Consider the following 22,896-nt stretch of genomic DNA (forward strand, 5'->3'; position numbering starts at 1 on the left):
TTTATATGAGGATCATTATATAAATGGAACTTTACATCCAGCCTGCAAGGTCAAAACGGCACTCGACAGACCGAACAAGACAGCAAAAGGAGAGGCCAGGCGGGAAAAGATATTTTAGGATACCCATATGTGTTCATCTCCAGTTTATTTATCGAGGTTTGTTCATCCCGAATCCCCTGGTTGCAAATCAAGTGACCAACCAGCGGGCAAAGGAGCCTCGTTCTTGAGATAATGTCGCTTCGTGACAAGTCCCTTCAGCAAAGGTAACCTCAACCATCGGCTGATTGGTCTAGGCCCATCCAGCTATCATCAAGACAACGGCCTTATTTGACAGAACAGACATGGCATCGAGAAACCCCGGAGCCGGTCGAAACCACGAGATTACATCGTGCCCCGTGCTCCACACCGTTCTCCTTTTCGTCCAGAAACCCTGGTCAGATACTGGGGATTCTTGAACTGTCATGGCAATGATGTTCGGCATTGCACCAACGGTTGTCCAGTTTCGGGACTGGACAACTCATGACCCCAGCTAATTTCATGAGGCACAGGGCATCACAGTCCACAGGGCACCTGGCCAGGGGTGGACGGGTACCTGAATTTTTGGCGTTTGGCGCCGATATCTTGCATCGTCTCAGGTACCATCAAACCACTTTTCTCGGTTAGGTCATCTTGTGTTAATGCGATGGCCCTCTGGGCACTGCAGCCAAGGCCCAGCAGACCAGGTCGCAGGTAGAGGGAATATTGACGTGCCCATGAATGATCTTCATTTAATACGCCGCTCTTTTCCTGCTCTTTTCTTCTGGTCTTCCTTCTCCTCACGGTTCTATCCTTCGCGAATCTAGAGAGCACCTTGTTAATCTTCGCTTTCGTCCTTTCGTTTCCGTATACCCTCATTACCGCTTCACTCTTTCAGCGGGCATTCGTTTCCTTTACCAACTACAAACCAACTTGTTTTAAGTTTTTTGAATATCCATCCTCGTCTTCACAATGAAGGGAGGACTTGCTGCTGCTGCCGTTGCGGCCATGGCCACTGGTGCCCAAGCTGCTTACCCTCACCACCGACGTGCCCATGAGATGTTCCGTCGTGGTGGAGAGGTCTGCGTTCCCAGCTGCACCACCATCTGGACCACTTACTATGGCGAGCCTACTCGTAAGTTCTTCTTCACGGGCTGCTGTTCTCTTGCACAACTAGATACTGACTGATACAGTTGTTCCCAACCCCCCTTCGCCCCCCAAGCCCACCGTGCAAGCCGTTACTACTCATGAGGCTGCTAAGCCTAAGCCCACCACTGCTTATGAGGCCCCAACCTACGAGGCTCCCGAGCCTGTTGCTCCCACCACCACCAAGGTCGTTGTCCCTATCCCGACCCCTCAGGAGTACAAATGCCCTACTCCCGGCACTTACACCTTCCCTGCCACCACCATGACTGTGACCGAGTCTACCACCGTTTGTGTTGGTGAGACCACCAAGGTTCCTGCTGGAACCCACACCATGGGAGGTGTCACCACCATTGTCGAGACTGCTACCACCGTCACCTGCCCCTACGCTAAGGAGACCGAGCACGACGGCGTCGTTACCAGCGTTATCGAGACTACCACCTACGTCTGCCCCTCTGCTGGTACCTACACCATTGCTCCCATCACCAAGACTTGCGAGGAGGAGACCGTTATCGTCTACCCTGTCCCCACCAGCTACGTCCCTGGAACCTACACTGCTCCCGAGCAGGTCGTCACCGTCACCGAGACCGACTTCGTCTACGTCTGCCCTTACTCTCAGTCCGGTGTTCCTGCCACCACCCAGGTTCCTGAGGCTCCTAAGCCTCAGCCTCCCAAAGAGACCAAGCCCGTCTACGAGGCCCCTAAGCCTCAACCCGAGACCACCAAGGAGGAGAAGCCTACTGCTCCCGTGTACGATCTTCCCAGCATTGTCCCTGAGGTCCCCAAGCCCGAGAAGCCTGTTTACTCTGCCCCCGAGACCCCTACCTACACCGAGCCCGCTGTCGAGAAGCCCTCCGAGGCCCCTAAGCCCAAGCCTAAGCCCGAGACCCCTAAGAAGCCTTCCAACCCCGGTAACCTGAAGGGTGGAAACGATCACTACGGTATCACCTACACTCCTTACGAGTCCTCCACTGGCAAGTGCAAGTCTGGCGATCAAGTTGATAAGGATATTGCTGCCCTCAAGGATGCTGGTTTCCAGATCATCCGCTCCTACTCTACCGACTGTGACACCCTCGAGACTGTTGCTCCTGCTTGCAAGAAGTACGGTATTGAGATGATCGTTGGTGTCTTTGTCAAGGCCTCTGGCTGCACTTACGAGACCCCCGAGATCAAGGAGCAGGTCGACGCTCTCGCCAAGTGGGCTCAGTGGGATCAGGTCAAGCTTTTCACCGTTGGTAACGAGGCTATCATGAACAACTTCTGCTCTCCCGATGAGCTCGCCGAGCTGATCTCTGTCGTCAAGGAGAAGTGTTCCGGTTACAACGGTCCCTACACCATCGCAGAGACCCTCAACATCTGGCAGCGAGAGGACGTCAAGGGCGCCATTTGCGGTGTTGTCGATGTCACCGGTGCTAACATCCACCCCTACTTCAACTCCGAGGTTACTCCCCAGAGCGCTGGTGAGTTTGTCCAGGGTCAGCTTGACCTCCTCAGCGAAATCTGCAAGGGTAACGATGTCATCAACCTGGAGTGCGGCTGGCCTTCTGCTGGCGAGTGCAACGGCTCTGCTTGCCCCGGTAAGAAGGAGCAGGCCGAGGCTATTAAGTCCATCCGCAAGACCTGTGGTGACAAGACTGTATTCTTCTCCTACGAGGACGATCTCTGGAAGGAGCCCGGTGACTGCAACTGTGAGCGAAGCTGGGGTTGCAAGTCTTCTTTCATCGGCGGTTACTAAGCCCTTTTGGAGGATCTCCAGTTTTGAATATGGCATACTCAAGCGTCCTGTACGATTCAACTTTTGGAACATGTTGGAATGTTGTATATAATTAATTCATGACCGACGCTGCTAGGCCATTTACTTCTCAACCTACTCTTGTTCCGCTCCTCTTCATCATCTAGTGACACGTTTTATCCCAAACATCTGAGGATGTTTATTTCTTGATGAAACCTGCATCTGATATATTCTTCACTTGAATTTATGAGTTTTTGTTTCTTTGCCACTATTTTGCGTGTAATTTTCGCCAACCTTTGACGATATACGCGTCCCTACGGCTTTTGGGCGAAGCAGAAAGCGCATACTGTTTTCTTAAGGAGAGCTGTTCTTTACTTGTAATGCACACTATAGCTGGGTTGTCGTTAGTATTTACCTTATAATTCTTCAATATATCACAGCCATTGCATTTATCTACTTATCGTGCCTGCTCGTTATGTTTATATATATACTTTCATGCAGATATTATATATATGCTGAGCCCAATAAACTCCTGCAATACCAGCTGGGATTTATAAACTCCAACTGACGGCAATCTGGAGGGAAGAAAGGCCAAGAGTGTTTCGTTTCTTATGATGTAAGATGCATGGTGTACGTATCAAGGCGCTGGGGCATCAGCTGTGTGTACCTAACGTCAACCCACTCAGAACTCTCAATGAAGACGAGATTCGGCTTTTGCAATTGAGCGTCTCAGCGGTAAAACCAGACCATTTGAACAGAATCTAGGTCACGCGAGGTAGACGCTGCTCGTAATCTATGAAGAAGAGGATGGCTTGTTAATAACATATCGCCAGTTCGTTAGATGTGAATGAGGCCTGAATGGAGAGCTAGTCGACATGGCACCGAGTACAAGTAGAGGGAGTGGCGTAAGTTTCATGTCACCAGATATAAATAGCTCATAGCGGATATGTGACGCTTTGTCTCTGATATCTTGATCAATGACTCAAGAGGAAAAGAGAAAAGAGGAAGGAACAAAAGCCACGTTATATCGGTCAGGGAGTGAACGAACGGGCAATAGCAGATTCGGAATGGCGATGAAACCCTCGTGTCTCGGAGCCTGTGATCAGTTTCCAGCCATAGCCCGGGTCTCTCCCCGAATTCGTGTTTGTCTCAGAGCTAGACGTGTGAGGCTTGACCGATCTACCAACGTATCAGCACGTATGTATTGACAGGCCAAATAATGCTTGTCATAGGGTGCTTGACTTTGAACGGCGAGCCTATGTAACTGATGGTATTGTTGATCTGTATTCAACACTTCTACTTAAATCCCCAAACTGCAGCATATTGGGCTGCAATCTGTTCGTACATGACATTTCCGAATTCGTTCGCAAGTCCTGAATTTTTCATAATACGTCCAGTCTATAAAATACATGTCTCCCAAGAGAAAGGGCAGATGCCCGATGCCATCGTACTTGTGTCTAACGCCTTCAAGGATAATCGGCCTGCATGCTACAGGATGGAAATCATGACAAGAAAAATCTGCAATAGTAGCATGATAAGCAGCTTTATAGCTAAGGGGCTATGTTGCTTTTCCCCTTAAGTGAATCATCGTTACCTATATATAATCGGCACGCCAGATGGATGAAGTCATAACAAAAGGGGTATAGTGCTAGTAGAAAAAGAACGCTCCAGATAAATGGGAGCGACCACCAAGGTCGAGTGGATATAATAGGAAAGCTGAGCCAAAGACGTACGTTCCGAGGCGTTAGGTTCAAGAAAAAAGGTAGAGATATAGTGCTTTAGAAGATAGGCAAAGCATCTGTTGATATTTGTCTGCGTTGGCAGGGCTCACCAAGATGTGAATATTCGTCACTTCGATAACGCCATTGATCTGTTGCATGATCGTGATAGCGGCGCCAGGAATTGCGGAAGTAAGGCTCGGGTCCAAGGCCAGATCGTTCGAGCTGGAGGAGACCACCACGATCTCTGTCGCTCACTAGCACATTGAGGTCTTGTCCATCATTTGTGAAAGCAATGCCGCCAATCTCGCCAAAAATGTCGACAGTTTGCTTCTTGCCAAATGTTTGAGCGTTGATGATGTTGACGTAGTCGGCCTCTTCTGCAGCGACGAGCACCCTTTCGCCGCTTCCAACTGGGGAGAAGCGCAAATTTCGTACTCCTGCCATCTCAGACCGGATAGTGCATAACGGGGTGCTTACTCCCCTCGAATCACACCAGCGGCGAGCATCCCAAATCTTGACACCCTTGTCTTGAAAACCGGTAGCTACTGTCCAGCCATCATCAGACCAGTCGCAAGAAAAGCCATAATCACGATGCCCGGATAATTCTTGCTGAATCTCACCAGTGATGGCATCAGTGATGAGAGCTTTGAAGTCGTCCCCAACCATGACTCTCAGTCGACCATCGGGAGAGATGCGTGAGCAGTTGAGTGGAAATCGATACCTACTCTGCATCACGAATTGCTGTGTATTGAGATCCAGAAGACGAAACCCATGGTCGTTGCTAGAGATGGCAGCGACAGGTGCGGAGGACTGCCGAGGCTTGTGAATTTGAACATGATTGGTGATACCTCCTAGGTGTTCAGTGATAGTGCCTTCAGAGTAATCCTTTTTATCATTGGAATCCAAGCTTTTGAGATAGTACTCCCCGTTAAAGGTTCCTGCGAACATGGCGCCGTGGTTTGCGTCAAGGGTAGAAATAAGAGTCCCAAGACCAGTCATATAATTGTTGTGAAGTGCAACCTCAGTTTGCCCTGAAGTGAGGTTGATACGGGTGACTCCTTCGTTACGGGGGTAGTAGACTTGTGAGGTCGATGGACAAGCTAAGACACTGCGAAGCTGAAAATGAGCAAGGTAGACATCTCGGCGAACGATGTATCTCTTGAATCTCATAAAACTCTCCGAAGATGGGATGTCAACGTCAACCATGTGAGGCTGGAATTTAGGTCAGTAGTTGAAACCTCAAAAGAAGCAAACGCAGAGCAGTAGTTACTCACACTCCATCTATCCGAGCCGTCCTTGTTGACGTAATTCTTGAAAGTGTCATTGCGTCTCTGACGCGCATACCTCCGAGTGGTATTCATGGAATTCCAGTCCAAGCCCTGCATATCATATCGATCACCAAGAAGGTCATCGTACCGGATCTCACGAGGGGTTTCCTGTGCTTGACGGCGGATATCTTCCGGGCAGGGTGCGTTCAACCGTGGCGCAAGGGACGATGAAGCAAATCGGGCCTGATATGCCCAGTGTCTTAGAAAATCAACCAGGCCCAAGTTTTCGGACCCAAACATAGCCGGATTAGGGTTGCTGATAAAGGGAAGCCCAATTGGACTTGCTGGCTCGGGGGCTTGAGCCTGAGGCGGCTCGGTCATGTTATCGCCAGGCATGGTGTCCCATGGTGCTGGTGGTGGAACGGCGTCCATAATTAGATCGATATCAGCTACGGTGGAGGGTTGTAGGATATGATTGAATGGGGTTGTGACGGAGACCGTCTCTTCATTGTTCTCCTGTGGAAGAGAATGTTGATTGTCTGTTTGATGTTGAGGTTCGCTGAAAGTGTCGTCGTTCAAGGGGGCTCCTCCTTCACTATCGCTCATTTCAGGGTCATAGTCAAGGTTATGGTAATGTGTATTATAGTCGGGGAGCAAGTCAAGATGTGTAGGAGAGGTCCAAGGATCTTCTGGTTGGGGGGCATGGATAGAAACGTCCAAGTCAATATCGTCTCCCTCCTCCTGGTTTTGATCTTGATCTAAGTCGGACTCTGAATTAGAATCGGGCTCGAGGGGTTCTGATTCAGAGTTGTAGACATGGGCATATGTATTCGAGGTGTATTGACTGTAGTTGCTTTGATGGACGAACCCAGATGTGGTGAAACCTGTAGAATCGGCGGTTCCTACAGCGAAACAAGCCGTAGTGGCGGCGGCGATAGCGGAGACGGCGTCGACTTCGGCGGGGAGCGCATCTGTCATGGGCGAATCGATCACGGGTTCCTGAACGGCATAGGACTGATCGGGAGTGTAGTAGGTGATGTGATTATACTGAGACTGGTTGCCGTGAGGCTGTGAATATGTCTCGATGTCGTGGGCGTCGTCGTCAATAGCTACGGTATTGACAAATTGGTGCTGATCAGTCTGGAAGGCCTCATCCCACCGGAGAGCCTCGACAACATTCACAGACGAATCAGCGATCGCTGGTGTCGAATTCGCGACTGGTGGAGGTATGTCGAGTGATCGGTTCTTGGACTTGTTGGGAGCGGCTCGGCGCATCGTGAGACCAAGGATCAGCTCGGGGCCAAAGTGTAGGGGAAAGCCGGAGTTTTTCTACAACAGTATGGCCCTTGAACGAGTGGTAGAAGGCTTCTGCATATAGTATAGTCAAGATCCAAAAGGGGGGGCTGAAAAGGCCAGAGAGGCTTGGATTCGCTCGCGTGCTAGAAGCGTGTTGGCGGTCTAGGCAGATTGGCAGTTGTTACTTTTTAATAGCGAGACAATTGTCTCTGATCCGAAGATGATGGAGGATGGAGGGAGGGGGTGCTCCAAGCTAGAGCGGCGACGGTGCTGTACGGTAGAAACAGTCAAGGTGGGCTGCAGATCGTGGTGGACTACAGTGAATTAGACTAGACAAGATAGCGCGTCAAGCTGCCTGTCGTTGGCGTCAACAGTTGGTGGATGAGGCCAAGGAGCGGGTATCGTGTCAAAGGATGCGCATGTATTGTACAATGCTGGGGTGTTTGGACGTTATGTACTTTGTTTGTTGGTTGTGGTCTACTGATATGCCGAGTATCCATACGACACGGTATATCCAGACGCAATGCCAACAAGGGTGCGCGGGATAGGGCACATGTGGTATTATAGTAATGACAAGAAGGTCTGAGGCAAGGGTCGGTTTAGAGTGCGGCGAAGCAGAGTCGAGAGTTGAGCTGAGAGTGTCAAAATCATGCGATGCGATGTTTTGGGCGTGATGGGCGAACGAGGGGAACCAGAGGGAACGTGGTATAGTTTGTCGAATATGAGAAACTCAAGGTCGACATGATAGATGATGAAATTCGAAAGCGCGTGGGCCTACTAAAGTCAGAGGGTGAACTAATAAGTTGAGCTAGCCCACGGTAGCCACAACAAAGAAACACCTAAAAAGGCTGCCCGCATCTAGGTACGGAGGGATCAACTCCGGGAATCGCCGCGGCTACCTGAACTGAGCCAGCTACAGTCAGACAGTGCCTACCTAATAACCTAGTACTGAGAAGTAGTGTACTTGAAATGCCTACATACCTAAGCAAGTTGTTTCAGCCTTTTGACCCTGCTTAGGTACTCGACGGATTAAGCTGACAGCGCCACCTCTTTCTTTGCTGTGATGACGGAAATGAAGGCTACCAAGGTGGGCATGGAAGGTGTGAAGTGGAAAGGAAGGAACCATGGGCGTGGGCTGGGTTCGAAAAAGAAGACCAGGATGAATGAATGAAAATGACCTAGGAAGGTGCAAAGTAGCGGAGGTAGCGTACCTAGCTTTGGATTTCGGCAACCGGTACTAAGTGTTTCTGTATATAGATAATTCCTTTTTATTCCGCTTTGAGTTTCAATGCAATACTTGAACAATGTACATATAAGTAAGATATACAATGCATCTGTACACTATATCTATAACAATGACTGACTCGACTCTGTTGGCAGTTATCCTTTGTCACGAAGATAGACACGAACCAAGGCTGTGCCTTCCATTTTCCATCCCCTAGACGGGCGCTAGTGACGGGCTCGATCTGAACGGCGGGAGCGGGTGAGCGGGTTGGCGCGCAGCACCAGATCAGAGGAGAGGTACCTGGCTCAGGTACCTACTACCACCTCACTCTCTCATAAATCTACCTCGTACAAAAATATAGAAATAGGTACCTGTCACCAAGGCAAGATCATGTTGATTTTCAATAACGCCCGAGGCTAACTTCCTCAACTCCGAAGCCCCTGTCTTTGCTAGAAGTATAGCCTATCCGCCTACTACTAAACTAATCAATGGATGGATACTACTATCCCTATGTATGCAATTATATGGATACCAAGGATAGCCATAAGTATGTGAAATGCCCTACCAAATAGCGGCATGCCATGGATGCATCATGCATGGAATACCCGTATCCATTCTTTACATGGTGGACAGCTTTGCCCTAGTCATGTACTCCCCGCCTGTCCGCCCATTGCCATCCCTGAACACTTCTGCCCGAGATCCTAGCAATGAGATTCCCGATTGAGATATGCATGCAGACAGACCTACTACATACAGGGACCTCGGTCAGTATGAAGCAGGACATAACACTCTCTTGATCCTCAGATAAGCATTTGTCAACCAATCTTGACTTTCAATATCTTGTTTGGTATTACTATTCACATGTCTCTCAAACAATACCTCGTCTAAATATAGTCGTCAGGTATAACAGGAGGAGCAAAAGGTCATCTCCTCAGTGATAGTAATAAGCGACAACGCATCTGCAACAGCTGTCCACACTGAGTGACCTGCAGACCCAACCAAGTGCTCCATTATCCCCATCACGAGAGTCTTTCTTACGTTACCTTCCCAGCTGATCATTGGTAATTACAATGGATGGCACGGTTCTGTCGTGTCACAGCACTATACAGGTATGTATAAACCACAGCCTGCTTCTTGTGTTACCCCAGCCCGATATATTACCTTCGCAAACCTGGATCATTTTGAGATATCTGTCGTTACACAGCATTTGTGAAACAGTGGGTGGCTATGATTGATCCCATACGATGTTCTGCGTAACCAGCCAGGAGCATCGGGCAAAAAAGAAGAAAAAGATATCTCGGGAAATCTTGGTCTATTGCCATGTAGGATAATATGCATGTGTATACATTAGGTACTGCGCAACAGGTAGACCGAAAATCACTTGCAAGGTAACGAATGGCGGGTGTCGGGGCCACCTTCCAAGTTTGAGACAATGTGCAGCAATTATTTCTTGACCGGTCTTGACTTTAGACACTCATCATGGGGAAAATATGAGGCCTTCTACTTTATACCAACCTGACTGTGCTTGTCTCAAACCAGAAAGAAACTACACCCTCCTTCTCATAACATTTGCTTTGATTCTACTTGTCATCTGTTGGCTTGGCTTGACCTTGCTCGTTTATTTGCCTTGTCTAGCAGTGTCAAGTTGTCACCAGACCTGACGAGATGCAATATGCTTTACTAGACTGCCTGCAGGTTACCTTACAGCCCCAGTAGGTATTACAGGAAGTAATGAGAAACTCTCCTCCCACAGTCTGACCGGTCGACAAGCTCATTTTATTGGTCTTGTGTCATCTCTTGTCCTACCCACCAAACTACAGAAGCCTGTACCCCCACAGGATGCACCACTGCAATCCCACGAACCTGGAACGCAATAGAAAGTGGAAAAGAAAAGCTTGACGTAGCACCAAGTCGACGTGATTCCTCTGGGGCCGGGCAAAAACAGAGCAGACTACTGTGCTGTACAGTTGCAAGCGGGATCTGATCTGGCCTGAGCTGACCAACAAGGCGATTCATTGTCTCTGTGGGTGGGCAGCCTATAACCTCTCGTGATTTTGAATGCAGCTCAAGTGTCGTTGAGAATGGACACCTGCAGTCGTTTTTTCTCAACTTCAATCATTACTAGAATCAAAAGAAAGACTGACTCGTGTTGATCGCTGCAACTTGCATATAATCGGAGCAAGGGACTCCGCACATATATTATATTATAGAAATGTCTCTTGACCCCCACTATCAATGATCTATCACCAACAAACCCACACTCATCAACTCGGCCAGTCAAGTCAGTTCACGCTTTGAGCTTCATCTGTTGTCATAATAAAAAACAATAGCCTACTTCTCTTGATTCCTCTTTCCCCCCTCCAGTTTCATCCATCCTCCGGCTATACTTCGCTCAATTGCGTGCTGATGCCTTCAAATCACTGGACGGCTGGCTGGCGTGTAAAGTTGATACATCATAAACCTATCCCGTGGTTCGGTTTAGACGCGCGCCGCCTCTCTCATCTCCTCCCTTGATTCAACAGTGAACGGGCCTCTTTTCTGCTTCTGCGTATTTTAGTCCACACGACCTTTCTTTTTTTTTTTTTTTTTTTTTTCACTGGCTCCGCGGATGTCCTCTTTGCTTTTTCCATCATAAATGATACATCATCTCGAGCGTCATTCCCCCCCAGCGAATAAGACGGAGGCTGGCCTCCACTTGACAACAGAAACCTTCTGTCACTTTTCTCAAGGTTCGGTCTAGGTCTCTAGTACAGGTAAGCAAACACATTCCATGATTTTTATTTGCTGTGACAAGAACGAGCAAACTTGACGTTGGGAGAACAGATGTATCACAATCCAATTACCCAATGATTCCTTGACTGCAAGTTACTGTATCATAAAATCATGCCTTTGAGTAAGCAAGTTTATCCCCTACAACATGAAACTTGGGTATATTATCCGGATGCTTCTATTTGTCAAATCGCGAAAGAAAAAAAAAGCAACGTCTGGCAGTTCATTTTGTCTCATCCCGTGCCCATCCATAGCCAAGGAATTCCATACTGAATCTGCACACCGAGAACCAGCTTCTTAGGGTCTCGTGTCTGTATCTGGTTATCTTTCTCATCAACTCTCAGCTCTCACGTTACACAACAAGACAATGAAGCGCCGTGACTTGAACCAGGGGGGATGCTCAACCTTCAAACCTCGGTCTTTGATTGATCGTTCTTCACTTCTCTCGCCTTGTTTTCCCTTGTTGTCTCGAGGCTGGAATTGTTGTCACCGTGGATCTTCGGCTCGCATAGCCTAATGTTGATCTGACATTTGTGATCTGTCTCGGCTTTGATACGGTATTGACACAATCACGATGCGGCAAAATAGCCTATATCCTGTTGTCTTCAAACCCCCGATTGACCGAGTCGAGTCTTTTGCCGGCCCGGCATTATCTATGCATACTGCCGCTCTTGATACCTTCCATCTGGCTTGTCACGTTCAGCCCCATCCTCTAGCTTGAGCCAATCTCACAACTCAGACGCCCGTCGTTGACGGTCATCTATATGTCTTTCATGAGCTTTTCTTTCATGTATTGACCGCTACTTCTTCCGCCTGGATTCTACACGACGATGCCGGTTCCCGCGCACGTCACTTGTCCTGACATGTCTCATTTCATTGTAAATTCATATCACCTCTGCTTTTATCCTCACCCTCCTTACACGCCATCCCTGTATTTTCAAACCTGTCACACTTGTTTACAGCTTGTTCACAAGACCCCGAGTGTCCTTGAGCTGCACCAACTTCTCAAGAGCCTCATCAATGGCAACTAATTCGCCCTTGGCTTGAGTGCTTTGATCGTCTCGGTTGCGGATGTTGAGGGTGCGTGACGCCTTCTCTTCAGCACCAACGACTGTGTAATTTGATTAGCATCTTGTTAGCAAAATGAGTGATCTTGTAGACGTACCGAAAATGAAGTTGTACTGTTCCAATTGTCCTGTACGGATCTTCTTCTGGAATGTGTTGCTGCTCAAGTCGACGTCACTGTACAATCCCTTGGCCTTGAAGATCTTCTGAACCTCCTGAGCGTAATCGTTGGCAGCAGGCATAACAGGCACAACCAAGACCTGTCGGGGGCTGAGCCAGAATGGCCACTTTCCACCAAAGTGCTCAGTGAGAATACCAAACATACGCTCGAAACTGCCCAGCACGGCTCGGTGAATCATAACAGGGCGTGCGTATCCAGCAGGCAGCTCTTCCTCCGGGTTGCTTCCATCGGAAACACCAGTCTCCCCCTTGTTGGCGACATATCTCAACTTGAATCTTCGAGGTAGGTTGAAGTCAAGTTGCATGGTACCGCACTGGTGCTCACGCTTCAAGGCATCGAACAAAGCGATGTCAATCTTAGGGCCATAGAAAGCACCATCACCGGGGTTGAATTCCCACTTAGCGCCGGTCTTTTCAGCAAAAGACTCAAGTGCCTCCTCGAGTTTCTTCTCAGCCGCATCCCAGGTGGCAATATCACCAACGTACTTTTCGGGTCGGGTGGAAAGCTTGAGCTTGAATGTGAAGCCGAAAATTCCGTAAACGCTGCTCAAGAAGTCGAAAGCAGACTCGATTTCCTCTCGGATCTATAATGTGTCAGTAGAACTCGGACACAGCCGGTTTCGAACAGTCTTACCTGGTCTACAGTACAGAAAATATGAGCATCGTCCTGTTGGAAACGACGGACTCGAGTCAGACCAGACAGAGCACCAGAGAACTCGTTTCGGTGCAAAGTACCGAAATCAGCCATCCTCCAGGGTAGGTCCTTGTATGTGACATCTGAGTGGGCGAAGATCTTGCAGTGTCCAGGACAGTTCATGGGTTTTAAACCAAACTTTTCTTTCTCAACCTCGAAGGTAAACATGTTGTCTTCATAATGGTTCCAGTGCCCTGATGTCTTCCAGAGGTCGGCCTTGTACATATTTGGGGATATCACTTCTTCGAAATCTCGCTTTTGGTACTCGCCCTTGATCAAGTCCATCAAGGCATTGTATATGCGAACACCATGGGGAAGGAAGAATGCGGATCCAGGAGATGCCTCATCGAAAAAGAAAAGCTTCTGGTCCTGGCCAATCTTTCGGTGGTTGCGCTTGGCGGCCTCCGCCAGGAAGTGCTTGTACTCCTCGAGGGCCTTTTTGTCGGGGAATGAGACACCAGCAATACGCTGCACAGACTCGTTCTTGCTGTCACCAAGCCAGTATGCTGCCGAGTTCTATATTATGTAAGTTGTAGTCCAACTTAAAATGTTTCTAGTTGCTTACCTTGAGAACGGAAAAGGCCTTGATGTTGCCGGTGGTGGGGACGTGGGGACCTCTGCACAGATCGATGAGGGGACCACATCGGTAGACGGTACTCTTGGTGCCATCGGGAACTCGCTGCTGGATGAAGTACTTCTTGTACTCGCTGTACTCGAACATCTCAAGAAGCTCCTCCTTGGTCATCTCGAGACGCTCAAAGGGCTGCTTCTGCTTGACGATGCTGTTGGATAGTTGCTCGAGAGCCTTCTTGTCCTCCTCAGTAACAGATTGCCTGAGAATTTATTAGCACATGCACATATATCGATTAGGTTTTCTGTTTAAAACATACTCTCCCATGTTGGCCATGTCATAGTAGAATCCAGGGGGATCCTCAGTAGGGGGACCGTTGCAGAGGTAGCATCCGAAGCGTCGTTCAGCGGCCTCTCCAAGAATATGGGCAGAAGAGTGCCAGAACACCTTCTTTCCTTCGGTGTGATCGAAATCGAGGAACTCAACCTTGCAGCTCTTCTCGAGAGGTCGAGTCAGGTCCCACAGCTCCCCGTCAACTCGGGAGATGACAGTGCGCTCGAAAAGCGACTTGGAGATGTTCCTTGCGATGGCGCCGGGTGTGGTCTCCCATGAAGTACCCTTCTCCTCCTTTCCATTGGGGAGTGAGATGACGATATCTTCGCGGGGCTTTGCTGTTTGTCTTGTTAGCCGATTCGATGCGGGTCAAGAGTTGCCGGTACGGGGAGAACTGCATCACGCACCAGCGATTTCGGCGTCCTGGCGGGCCTTGATCTTGTCGAAAATATCAAGGCGGTGCTGAATGAATTGCGGAGGCTCGGCCATCTACAAGAAGCGTTAGGAATTCCGGGATTGACATGATACAGTGGAATTGCATCGCGACCAAGGGAGGGGCACAAACCTCGAGGCCCGAAGACTTTCCACCCTTGGCAGACTTGTCCTTGGATTGCTTCTCCTTAGGCTGCTTAGCAGAGCGAGAAGGAAGGCTCTGCTCAGTAGCACCTTCGGCCGCCTTGGCAGCATCAGCTTGATCGGACGACATGTTGAGATCCTCGCACTAATGTTGAAGATTTGGTGGAAGAGTTGCAGTCTTGAAAGTGGTCTTGTACTATCGAATGGCGGGGCACAAGGGGGGGGGGGGGGGGGGGGCATAAACGCGAAGGTGGGGTTAAACTTGAGTCACTGATCGGTTTCGGCAGGGACTAAATTCTGCCACAAGGCTACCAAGATTTTTGGCTTAAGGGCAACCTGACTCTAACAAGCTTTACAATCTGAACTTACCATTCATGATATTGATCACGTCAAACTTGGAATCTCTCTGCTCTCATCAGATAAATTTCTGTATTCTCGTTGCTTCAGCAACATGTACTCTATGATGTACAACCAATTCTGTCGTAGCATTTATCAACATTAGTGACACATGAGGGACGAGTCGAGCTGACAGCTCGACCACCACGATCAATAGTGTCGTAGAGTGTTTGTACTTCACTGAATTGGAATCTTCTCCTACATGCAGGGGTATCAGACCAATTTCCAATCCATAACGCCTTGTCGTAACAACTGTAAACGCCACAAACCCAAAGAAAACGAAGAAGAGAAACAAGAGAACGCCCAGTGTACAGACTGTTCAGACTGTTCAGACTGTTCATAGTCCGTATCTTGTGACACATTCTTCCTTATGCGCCTCTAAACAATCCAGTGCGCAGACCCTGGTTCCGCACTTCATACAGCGCACTCGTCCCCAGTATCCGCAAACCTCGCAGAACGATCTGGCAGGATATTTCGTGTCTCTAGTACCCGTTGCTTCACCATAGTTGAGAGGAGGGTGTGCGAGAAGCTTGCGCAGTTCTTCATCTGACGGCATCTCAGGTACGCGCGACACAAGCAATGGGTTATTATCGCCTGGATGACTCGCTGGCGGAGATCTCGACGGTTCAGGAAGCACAGGCAGGAGTTTTGCGTCGGACATCGTCGTATCCTCATCTGGTTGTGGTTTAGAGGATGAAGGGGTGTCTTTTCGACTGACAGAAGGACGCTTGTTGTTTGCGCCGGATACGCGAGAGGTTGCAGGGTTGGATTCGGCAAGAGCTTGCATCGCGAGAAAATCGTCAAGATGATTTCCAAAAGTTTTCTGCGATTGTAGAATCTTTCGAACATTTGGTGTATGTTTCCCTTGGGCTGTTGGACATTAGTCTTGGACCAGGGCAATCGTAAGTCAGCCGTCAGTCATTGAACATACCCCTTCCACTTTTCACGGGCAACGGTATTGTGTTATCCTTTCCACCATCCTTGTCCAAGGCCTCGACCTCCTTTCGAATCTTATTATCTTGTCGAGCTGTCAAATCGCTATATGTAAGTCCAGGAACATTTCTGGCGCGTTTCTTGTTAGTCGGTGCTGTTGAACGACTGATGGTATTATCGGGGACATAAGCCCATCCTGGCGCCGAAGTTGTCTTTGCGCTGGCGAGCTCGACGACCCCGAAGTTGTTCATTGTCGCGTGATTTCTGGTAGCATGAGAAACAATGAAACGTAGAGAACGCAACAGCAGGGTAAGAGTTTCGTTAGTACTTTGGTTCGTCGACATCGTTATGGAGGAAATCCACACCCTACCTCTAGGTAGGCCCGTAGATGCCGTGACGTAGCCAATCATGAGCCCGAAAGCTCAGTACAGCAAACACAGGGCACCAAGCTCAGAATATTCCGAGCACCGGGCTCCGACAAGCACTTACGGATACCTGTAACGCTGTAGCTCTCCCGCCCGTCCATACCTCGACGCCTATTACTGCTGTTCGCTATCGCCATCACCCAACGTTCCTAGCTAAACACCGCAACCTCAATTCTCTCCCACCACGCGCACCCTCCGAAATCGACAGCAGCATCGAAATCGCAACAATGTCTCTGGCCACAAGAATCTTCTCTTCCAGCAGCAGCGCGCTCGCTAGCCGAACCTTTAGCACCTCTGCCCGACGAATGGCCGATGCCTCGCCTCTTCCTGCTCGGAAACCCTTGGGAGCCTTCCGTGGAGGGTATGTAATGGCTTAGAAGTTGCTTCGGAATGGATTGAGATCACTGACTTTGCGACTAGACTTTTTGGTTTCCTCCTCGGTAGCTTCCTCTCCGGCAGTGCCGCTTACAGCTATCTTCTCAAGGAATACAAGACTGCCAACGACCTGTTGACTGAGGACATCTACGTACGTATCCAGATGGATGAAGCAATTGACAGGTTCGACTCTGTCCGAATGCTCTTCCACTCAAGAAAAAGTTTGGGTGCTAATAATGTCTCTTATCGCAGACTCTCCAGGCTTCCATCACTCGCCTTAGCAACCACGTCCAGGCTCTCGAGACCAGGACACAGGGAAAGAAATAAATGGACAGGAAAGCACAAGCGATGGAAAGTGTATAAAATATTTTGAGTTGGGAGACAGAGTACGCTCTCGCTCGTCAGTGGAAGCGATGGTATCATGACGCCTCTCATTATGCCTTGTTTCAGGGCTACGAGGAAACATTATCACGGAAAACATCGGGGAAGTTCTGTATGATTCTGTACTACGGTATTAGCATATCTGCAAAAGTTATTTATCAAGCATTTTGCAGCCTGCATGAGCATACATGTAGCAAATCAGTCTAATGTATAGAAAAATGTCAGGTCAAACGTAGTAAGTAGTCAAGTCATGAAACAGTCCCATTGCCACGAGAACTAAATACCTAAGAGGTGCGATAAAATCTTAGCACCATAAAAACCCGCGCCCATGAAATCAGTTATACCCCATTTTGTATACTAACAATGCGACATGAATTCTTTACAGCTCATCATGGACATCCTCGTCGGCCTTCTCGTCCTTCTTCTCCTCACTGGCGGCGGGGGCAGCCTCCTCGGTACCCTCCTCCTTGATGGAGAGCTCGGCGTTGTACTTGCCGTTCTCCTTGACGAAGTTGGCGAGGTCCTCGATGGTACGAGAGCCCTGGTAAGTAACAGGAGCGTCCTTGGCACCAGCGGGGTAGAGCTTGATGGTAGGGAAACCCTGGATCTCATCGGGGACGTCGTTCAGGGTGGCGTCAACCTTGGCGATGACAACCTTGTCCTTGAACTCAGAAGCGGCGTACTGAGAAGCAAGGTCGTCGTACTTGGGAGCAAGAGCCTTGCAGTGACCGCACCAAGGAGCGTAAAACTCAATAAGGACATCCTTGGTGTCGTCAAGGACAATGTCGTTGTAGCTCTTGGCGACAACAACTGTGACGGGACCCTCCTGGGTCTCGGGGATGGGCTCAGACTTGATGCTGGGCTCAATCTTGCCAGCGTCGAACTCCTCAACGAACTTGGCGATGCTGTCGTGGGTGATCTCCTTCTCCTGGTCGAAGGGGAACTTCTGGTTCTTGACAACCTCCTGGATGGCGAAAGAGGGGAACTTGTCAGTCTTGAGGTTCAGGTTACCGGCGTGGGCACCGAAAGCCTTGGCGTCAATAGTGGCGAAGTTGATCTTGCCCTTGTACTTCTCAGCGATGGGCTTGAGGGCCTCGCCGAGCTCCTTGCGCTCCTCCTCGGTCTCAGAGAAGATGTAGGCAAGGGGAATACCAGCGGACATGTAGCCAGCGTAGGTCTCAGGACCGACCTCACCAATGAGGGGAGTAGCGGAAGTGGAGATGAAAGAAGAGATAGCCGCCTCCTCGAACTTCTCGGTGAAGGTGTTCTTGCGCTCATCAAAAGCCTTGTAGACAACCAGGGCGGGGGCCTTAACACCCTCGGCCTCGGCAACAGCGGCGTCGTTGACACCACCGAAGAGGTAGGTATCACGGAGACCCTCAGCAAGCTTGGAGAAGGTTTCGTTGGAGCTCTTGTCGTCAGCGTTGAGGTAGGCAACGACAACGACCTTGTCGGCGGTCTTGAACTCCTCGAGGGTGTCCTTTGTGAGGATGGAGACAGCGGGGAGGGACTGCTTAATCATGTATGAGGTGATACTGGAGGATTCATGTTAGTTGGAATCTTGACAGATCGCAAGAAAGGTCAACTTACCCAGCAGCCTTGCGCTGACCAGAGTAAGGAGTGACGTTCTCAAGGCCACGGAAGACCTTGAGAGTGGGGTAACCCTCGACGCCGTGCTCCTTGCAGAGGTCGGACTCCTCAGTGCAGTCGATCTTGGCGAGTCTGATGTTCTTCTCCTTGAGGGTAGTGGCAGCCTCCTCGTACTCGGGGGCGAGAGCCTTGCAGTGACCGCACCAGGGAGCAAAGACTATGGAGGGGTATGTCAGTAGCCGGTCTGCGGGAGAAAGTTGCTGCCAATCATGACTTACACTCAGCGAGGACAAGGTCGTTGGACTTGACGAACTCGTCAAATGTGTCCTGGGTAAGCTGGCTAACGTCCGAGTCGGCAGCAGAGGCATAGGCAGCCAAAGCAGCCATGAAGCTGCAAGCGATCTTCTTGTGGTGCATGATGAGCTGTCTGGTTGGGGGTATCCTAGAAAACACAAAGAAAGAGCTTCGCTGTGACAGACAAGCAAGCAGACAAGATAAGGAAGAGGAGGAAGAATGGTGGATTGGAGTGGAGGGAAGATGGACGAGAGTTTTGTAGTTGGAGCTTGAGGACAGGTAACGTACATCCAACCCACAGTGCTGTGCTGCACAGTACCGTACCTGCTGTTAAAGTGTGGTTCCCGCTTGGCCTCAGTGGGCGGCGAGACGTTCCAGTGGATTGTCTTACAAGCTCACCGGGCCCGGAGCCAACTCCCGCTAAGAAAAGGTGGAGGAAACGTCTGGGGGTCCATCTTTCAAGTGAACAAGTGTCCCTTTTGCTTGGTGGCACTTTCAAGTCTTTTCCGTTCCATCATCTGGCTCCATGCCGCTGGAGCTGCAGCTGCAGCCCAGCACGGCCCCTCCAAAGCGGCGGCGGAGGACACTCGCGGCTAGTCTTGTTTTAGACTTAGTGGTGATCTGAAGCCAGTTATTATTGGTCGAAGCTGCTATATAGGATGCGCCAAAGCCTCCATCTAGGCGGCTGTAGGGGACCTTGAAGCCAGGGGCATTGATGGGATTGTCACCCGCCTGGCCATGGACCTCATTGATAGGAAACGAACGATGGATAATACATGTTCGACCAACAATCTATGTAATAATACAAGTCGAGCAAATCCATCCAGAGGATCAAGTTCAAAACACACGATGCAACCTTGCATCAATATCAATGCTTCTAGCTCCAAATCATTGATTGTCTTTGCACTGTCGAGACCTACTACCGTCGTATATGGGTTCACTTGACTAGAATCTAATCCTATCAAAGGACAAATTAGGGAAGTGCAAAGACAATTGCCCAATTGAGTCGCAACAAAACGGGATTTGATGCTCCGAAAGACTCGAGGGGTTATCTCACTTTCCCCTGGAAAACTAACATGACCTGACTCTAAAGTATCTGTTTAGAATGTGGCAATAAACTCATCGCAGGCATAGGAAAAAGGCCACGTCTCTAAGAGCCCGCACAGCACAGCCCAGCCTCGTCTTACTCGAGACAAACTATCCGAGGCGCAGAACTTAGCTGGGGTCACATCCGTCACCTGCTTATTGATGATGCATGCTTTTGAATTATTAATCCTTGTGTAGGTACTTTCTCCACGCAGATTTCCCCTACAATAGGTAAGTTTCGGCAATGTTCATTGCAAGATTCTGCAAGTAACTTTGCGCCATCATATCTATCGGGCGCCTACTACGGCCAACTATATAACTGCATACCAATTAGATCAATAAAGACTTCTCATTGTCTCATATCTCAGCCCAATTGATCCCTTCAAGGTATATGGACTACCATCGAAGGAATTGAGGCGAAATGTGATTCCGTTATTCAATATATCGGCCCCACGTCCACCTCGTTACGGCCCCACCATCGCAGTAGAATACAACCTCACACTCTTTGCTGACACAGTCTACGTAGACAGTACGTGAGCATGCCCACAATCAAAGGCGAAGGTCTTGTCAATATTGGTAATCTTTAAAACTTTTCTAATTCAAAGTGCTCTGGGTGCTCACGAGCATCTCGTATCTGTATCTAACGCCCGTTGCCTTGAGAAAAAGAAGCTCCGCCAAGCCAAGTCGTCACTCAAGAGGGTATATCAAACAAATAGGATTTATATCAATGCTATCTATCATATAACATAATTCTCATCCCTTATTTGCTGTGCGGCTTACGGTTCTTTGGGGTTGCCCGATGATACTGAATTGGCCACTTGACATCAACATCCAGTTGGTCTGCGGCGCTGAGCACAAAGTCTGGCTCTCTAAGGAACTGTCTTGCAGCAAGCACGAGATCAGCCTTTGGATCCTCGCTCTCTTCGACTAGTGAACGAGCAAAAGGGCCATCAGTGATATAGCCGACTGTTCCAATCAGAAGCACCTTGCCATCAGCACGCAATGCTTCGCGGATCTTGCCTGCGAGGTCTGTTTGGAGCGTCTGGTGAACCTTGATCTTTTGCGCCTTCAAGTTGCCACCACTGCTGATATCGAGAACGTCGACTCCCAATGATGGGAGTTGCTTGGCGAGACGAATACTGCTCTCGAGGTCCCAAGATGGTTCATTGTTCCACTCCATCCACTCGGTGGCAGAGATGCGCACCCAGAGAGGTAACTCCTCTGGAACAACGGCACGAATAGCTTCAGTGATCTCAAATAGCAGGCGGGTACGGTTCTCAAAGCTTCCACCATACTGGTCCGTTCGTTTCTGCAAATCGCGTTAGTTTTCAGCCTTCTCATCATTGATATTGTAAGTGACTTACATTGGTGAGAGGTGAAAGAAACTGGTGCAGAAGATAACCATGAGCTGCGTGGATCTCAATTACATCAAAGCCAGCCTTGACAGCTCGTATAGCAGACTCTTGCCATTGCTTCACAAGGGTCCTGATCTCTTCAATCGTCAATTCATGTGGCGTTCCAAAATCATCAGCAAATCTAATAGCACTAGGCCCGACTATATCATTGGGCCAGCCTCCGACTTCTTTAGTAGCAAGTGCTTTGTTCAAAGAGCCACCGATCCAGGGTGCAACTGTGCTCGCCTTTCTGCCAGCCTGTGATGTATGTCAGTTCAAGCACCAACCTTGGCTACCTCTTTACCAGGTTGAGCTTACATGTGCGAGCTGAATTGCAGCTTTGGTATTCTGGCTGTGAATGAAGTCTGTGATGCGCTTGAGAGGTATAATCTGGCTATCTTCCCAGAGGCCCGAGTCTTCGGGACTGATACGACCACGAGGCTCAACAGCAGTAGCCTCAACGAAAACAAGACCGGCGCCTTGGAGAGCGAATTGTCCGAGATGGACAAGGTGGAAATCAGTCAGGTGTCCATCCTGAGCTGAGTAGGTGCACATGGGAGAAACGACAAAGCGATTCTGAAGTTCAACACCTCGCGTACGGAGTGGTTTGAAGAGAGTCGGCACCAAATCGGTCTTGAGCGGGGTACCAGCCGGCGGTTCCTGGGTTGGAGTGAAGTAAGGAACTCCGGCAGCTGCCTTGTTTTGAATTTGACTGCTCATAGTTCCCTGATAATAGTGTTGAGTGTTGTTCAGTTTGTTTTGTTGCAAAGGTTGAGACCTGCGTACTTATGTAGTATGCGAAGACAGGGTTGGTAAGAACAACTCAGTCAGGCCTCGATATCTGTTGGACTAGGTATGAATTTAATGTCAGAAGCACCCACCAATCAAGTTGTGAATAGTATCGAGATGAAAGCTGGTTATTCGGTTCCTTCCTGAGATTTTGAGGGTAGGGATGATATTCATATAGACTGCCTGACACTACTAAAACAGTCTGGAGATTCTATTGATAACTCTTAGGTACCACTTGGCTAACAAGCACTGGATTTGATCAAATGTAACAACAATGACGTGATAGGAAAGATGGTTGTTTACTAAGATCATTATCATTATTATTCATCCTCCACTTGCCTTTGCCATTCTAACAATATTCGTGCCATGTTCTAGAATAGGTAGGTACGTAGATTTCTTTAGAAGGCAAATGCTGAATAATGTAACCACTACTAGTACGCTAAACCGCTGTCAAACAACTGTAGACGATAACGTTATCAATCTTTCATGATTGTCTACATGGGCACACCCATGTAAACGCTGTAATTACACATTTGGTTTAAACAAAAGATAGCGGAGACCTGTACTTGTAAGAACCAGAGCTAGCATTAAGCTTGGCACCGCTTACTTCGTTGATATAGCTTTCTCTGCTTGTCAAAGCTTCGA

General features: G+C 49.1%; 6 protein-coding genes across 6 annotated transcripts; 2 read left to right on the forward strand and 4 right to left on the reverse strand.

Moving 5' to 3' along the window:
* Positions 1–889: 889 nt before the first annotated feature.
* EDB82DRAFT_77817 (glycoside hydrolase superfamily) lies at positions 890–3,337 on the forward strand. The gene is made up of 2 exons (XM_025729529.2): positions 890–1,150; positions 1,209–3,337. The coding sequence occupies exons 1-2, from the start codon at positions 988–990 to the stop codon at positions 2,891–2,893; spliced, it is 1,848 nt and encodes a 615-aa protein (XP_025588745.1). The 5' UTR covers positions 890–987; the 3' UTR covers positions 2,894–3,337.
* A 962-nt stretch (positions 3,338–4,299) lies between these two features.
* Positions 4,300–7,355, reverse strand: EDB82DRAFT_77892 (uncharacterized protein). Its single transcript, XM_025729528.2, has 3 exons — positions 5,886–7,355; positions 4,624–5,823; positions 4,300–4,456 (listed from the first exon to the last, which is right to left on the reverse strand). Exons 1-2 carry the CDS (start codon positions 7,152–7,154, stop codon positions 4,669–4,671), a joined length of 2,424 nt encoding a protein of 807 aa, XP_025588744.1. The 5' UTR covers positions 7,155–7,355; the 3' UTR covers positions 4,300–4,456; positions 4,624–4,668.
* A 4,770-nt stretch (positions 7,356–12,125) lies between these two features.
* On the reverse strand, positions 12,126–14,718 carry EDB82DRAFT_472013 (uncharacterized protein; the record flags this gene model as incomplete). The annotated part of the gene is made up of 7 exons (XM_025729527.1): positions 12,126–12,280; positions 12,335–12,998; positions 13,049–13,624; positions 13,674–13,941; positions 13,999–14,350; positions 14,420–14,501; positions 14,578–14,718. 7 exons carry the CDS (start codon positions 14,716–14,718, stop codon positions 12,126–12,128), a joined length of 2,238 nt encoding a protein of 745 aa, XP_025588743.1.
* Positions 14,719–14,906: 188 nt separating this feature from the next.
* EDB82DRAFT_489795 (uncharacterized protein) lies at positions 14,907–16,359 on the reverse strand. Its single transcript, XM_025729526.2, has 2 exons — positions 15,916–16,359; positions 14,907–15,854 (listed from the first exon to the last, which is right to left on the reverse strand). Exons 1-2 carry the CDS (start codon positions 16,325–16,327, stop codon positions 15,322–15,324), a joined length of 945 nt encoding a protein of 314 aa, XP_025588742.2. The 5' UTR covers positions 16,328–16,359; the 3' UTR covers positions 14,907–15,321.
* A 27-nt stretch (positions 16,360–16,386) lies between these two features.
* EDB82DRAFT_489799 (uncharacterized protein) lies at positions 16,387–17,329 on the forward strand. The gene is made up of 2 exons (XM_065608359.1): positions 16,387–16,703; positions 16,763–17,329. Exons 1-2 carry the CDS (start codon positions 16,570–16,572, stop codon positions 17,088–17,090), a joined length of 462 nt encoding a protein of 153 aa, XP_065465773.1. The 5' UTR covers positions 16,387–16,569; the 3' UTR covers positions 17,091–17,329.
* EDB82DRAFT_565158 (uncharacterized protein) lies at positions 17,330–22,561 on the reverse strand. The gene is made up of 12 exons (XM_025729524.2): positions 21,781–22,561; positions 21,433–21,720; positions 20,849–21,377; positions 20,616–20,657; positions 20,545–20,586; positions 20,059–20,063; positions 19,679–19,774; positions 19,451–19,575; positions 19,382–19,402; positions 18,967–19,130; positions 18,689–18,905; positions 17,330–18,633 (listed from the first exon to the last, which is right to left on the reverse strand). Exons 1-12 carry the CDS (start codon positions 22,180–22,182, stop codon positions 17,478–17,480), a joined length of 3,087 nt encoding a protein of 1,028 aa, XP_025588740.2. The 5' UTR covers positions 22,183–22,561; the 3' UTR covers positions 17,330–17,477.
* Positions 22,562–22,896: the final 335 nt, after the last annotated feature.

The sequence above is a fragment of the Fusarium venenatum genome, assembly GCF_020744135.1.
Source record: "Fusarium venenatum strain MPI-CAGE-CH-0201 chromosome Unknown EDB82scaffold_1, whole genome shotgun sequence".
Lineage (NCBI taxonomy): Eukaryota > Fungi > Ascomycota > Sordariomycetes > Hypocreales > Nectriaceae > Fusarium > Fusarium venenatum.

Excerpts from the sequence above, each read along its gene's own strand:
- EDB82DRAFT_77817 (XM_025729529.2), top strand. The coding sequence starts at position 988 with ATGAAGGGAGGACTTGCTGCTGCTGCCGTTGCGGCCATGGCCACTGGT. Across the intron at positions 1,151-1,208 it reads TTACTATGGCGAGCCTACTC|TTGTTCCCAACCCCCCTTCG; the intron begins GTAAGTTCTTCT and ends TGACTGATACAG.
- EDB82DRAFT_77892 (XM_025729528.2), bottom strand. The coding sequence starts at position 7,154 with ATGCGCCGAGCCGCTCCCAACAAGTCCAAGAACCGATCACTCGACATA. Across the intron at positions 5,824-5,885 it reads ACGGCTCGGATAGATGGAGT|CCTCACATGGTTGACGTTGA; the intron begins GTGAGTAACTAC and ends CCTAAATTCCAG.
- EDB82DRAFT_565158 (XM_025729524.2), bottom strand. The coding sequence starts at position 22,182 with ATGAGCAGTCAAATTCAAAACAAGGCAGCTGCCGGAGTTCCTTACTTC. Across the intron at positions 19,403-19,450 it reads ACCAAGCAAAAGGGACACTT|CGGGAGTTGGCTCCGGGCCC; the intron begins GTTCACTTGAAA and ends ACCTTTTCTTAG. Across the intron at positions 19,131-19,381 it reads GGGAGTTGGCTCCGGGCCCG|GATACCCCCAACCAGACAGC; the intron begins GTGAGCTTGTAA and ends TGTGTTTTCTAG.
- EDB82DRAFT_489795 (XM_025729526.2), bottom strand. The coding sequence starts at position 16,327 with ATGATTGGCTACGTCACGGCATCTACGGGCCTACCTAGAGGTAGGGTG. Across the intron at positions 15,855-15,915 it reads GCCCGTGAAAAGTGGAAGGG|CCCAAGGGAAACATACACCA; the intron begins GTATGTTCAATG and ends AATGTCCAACAG.
- EDB82DRAFT_489799 (XM_065608359.1), top strand. The coding sequence starts at position 16,570 with ATGTCTCTGGCCACAAGAATCTTCTCTTCCAGCAGCAGCGCGCTCGCT. Across the intron at positions 16,704-16,762 it reads TTGGGAGCCTTCCGTGGAGG|ACTTTTTGGTTTCCTCCTCG; the intron begins GTATGTAATGGC and ends CTTTGCGACTAG.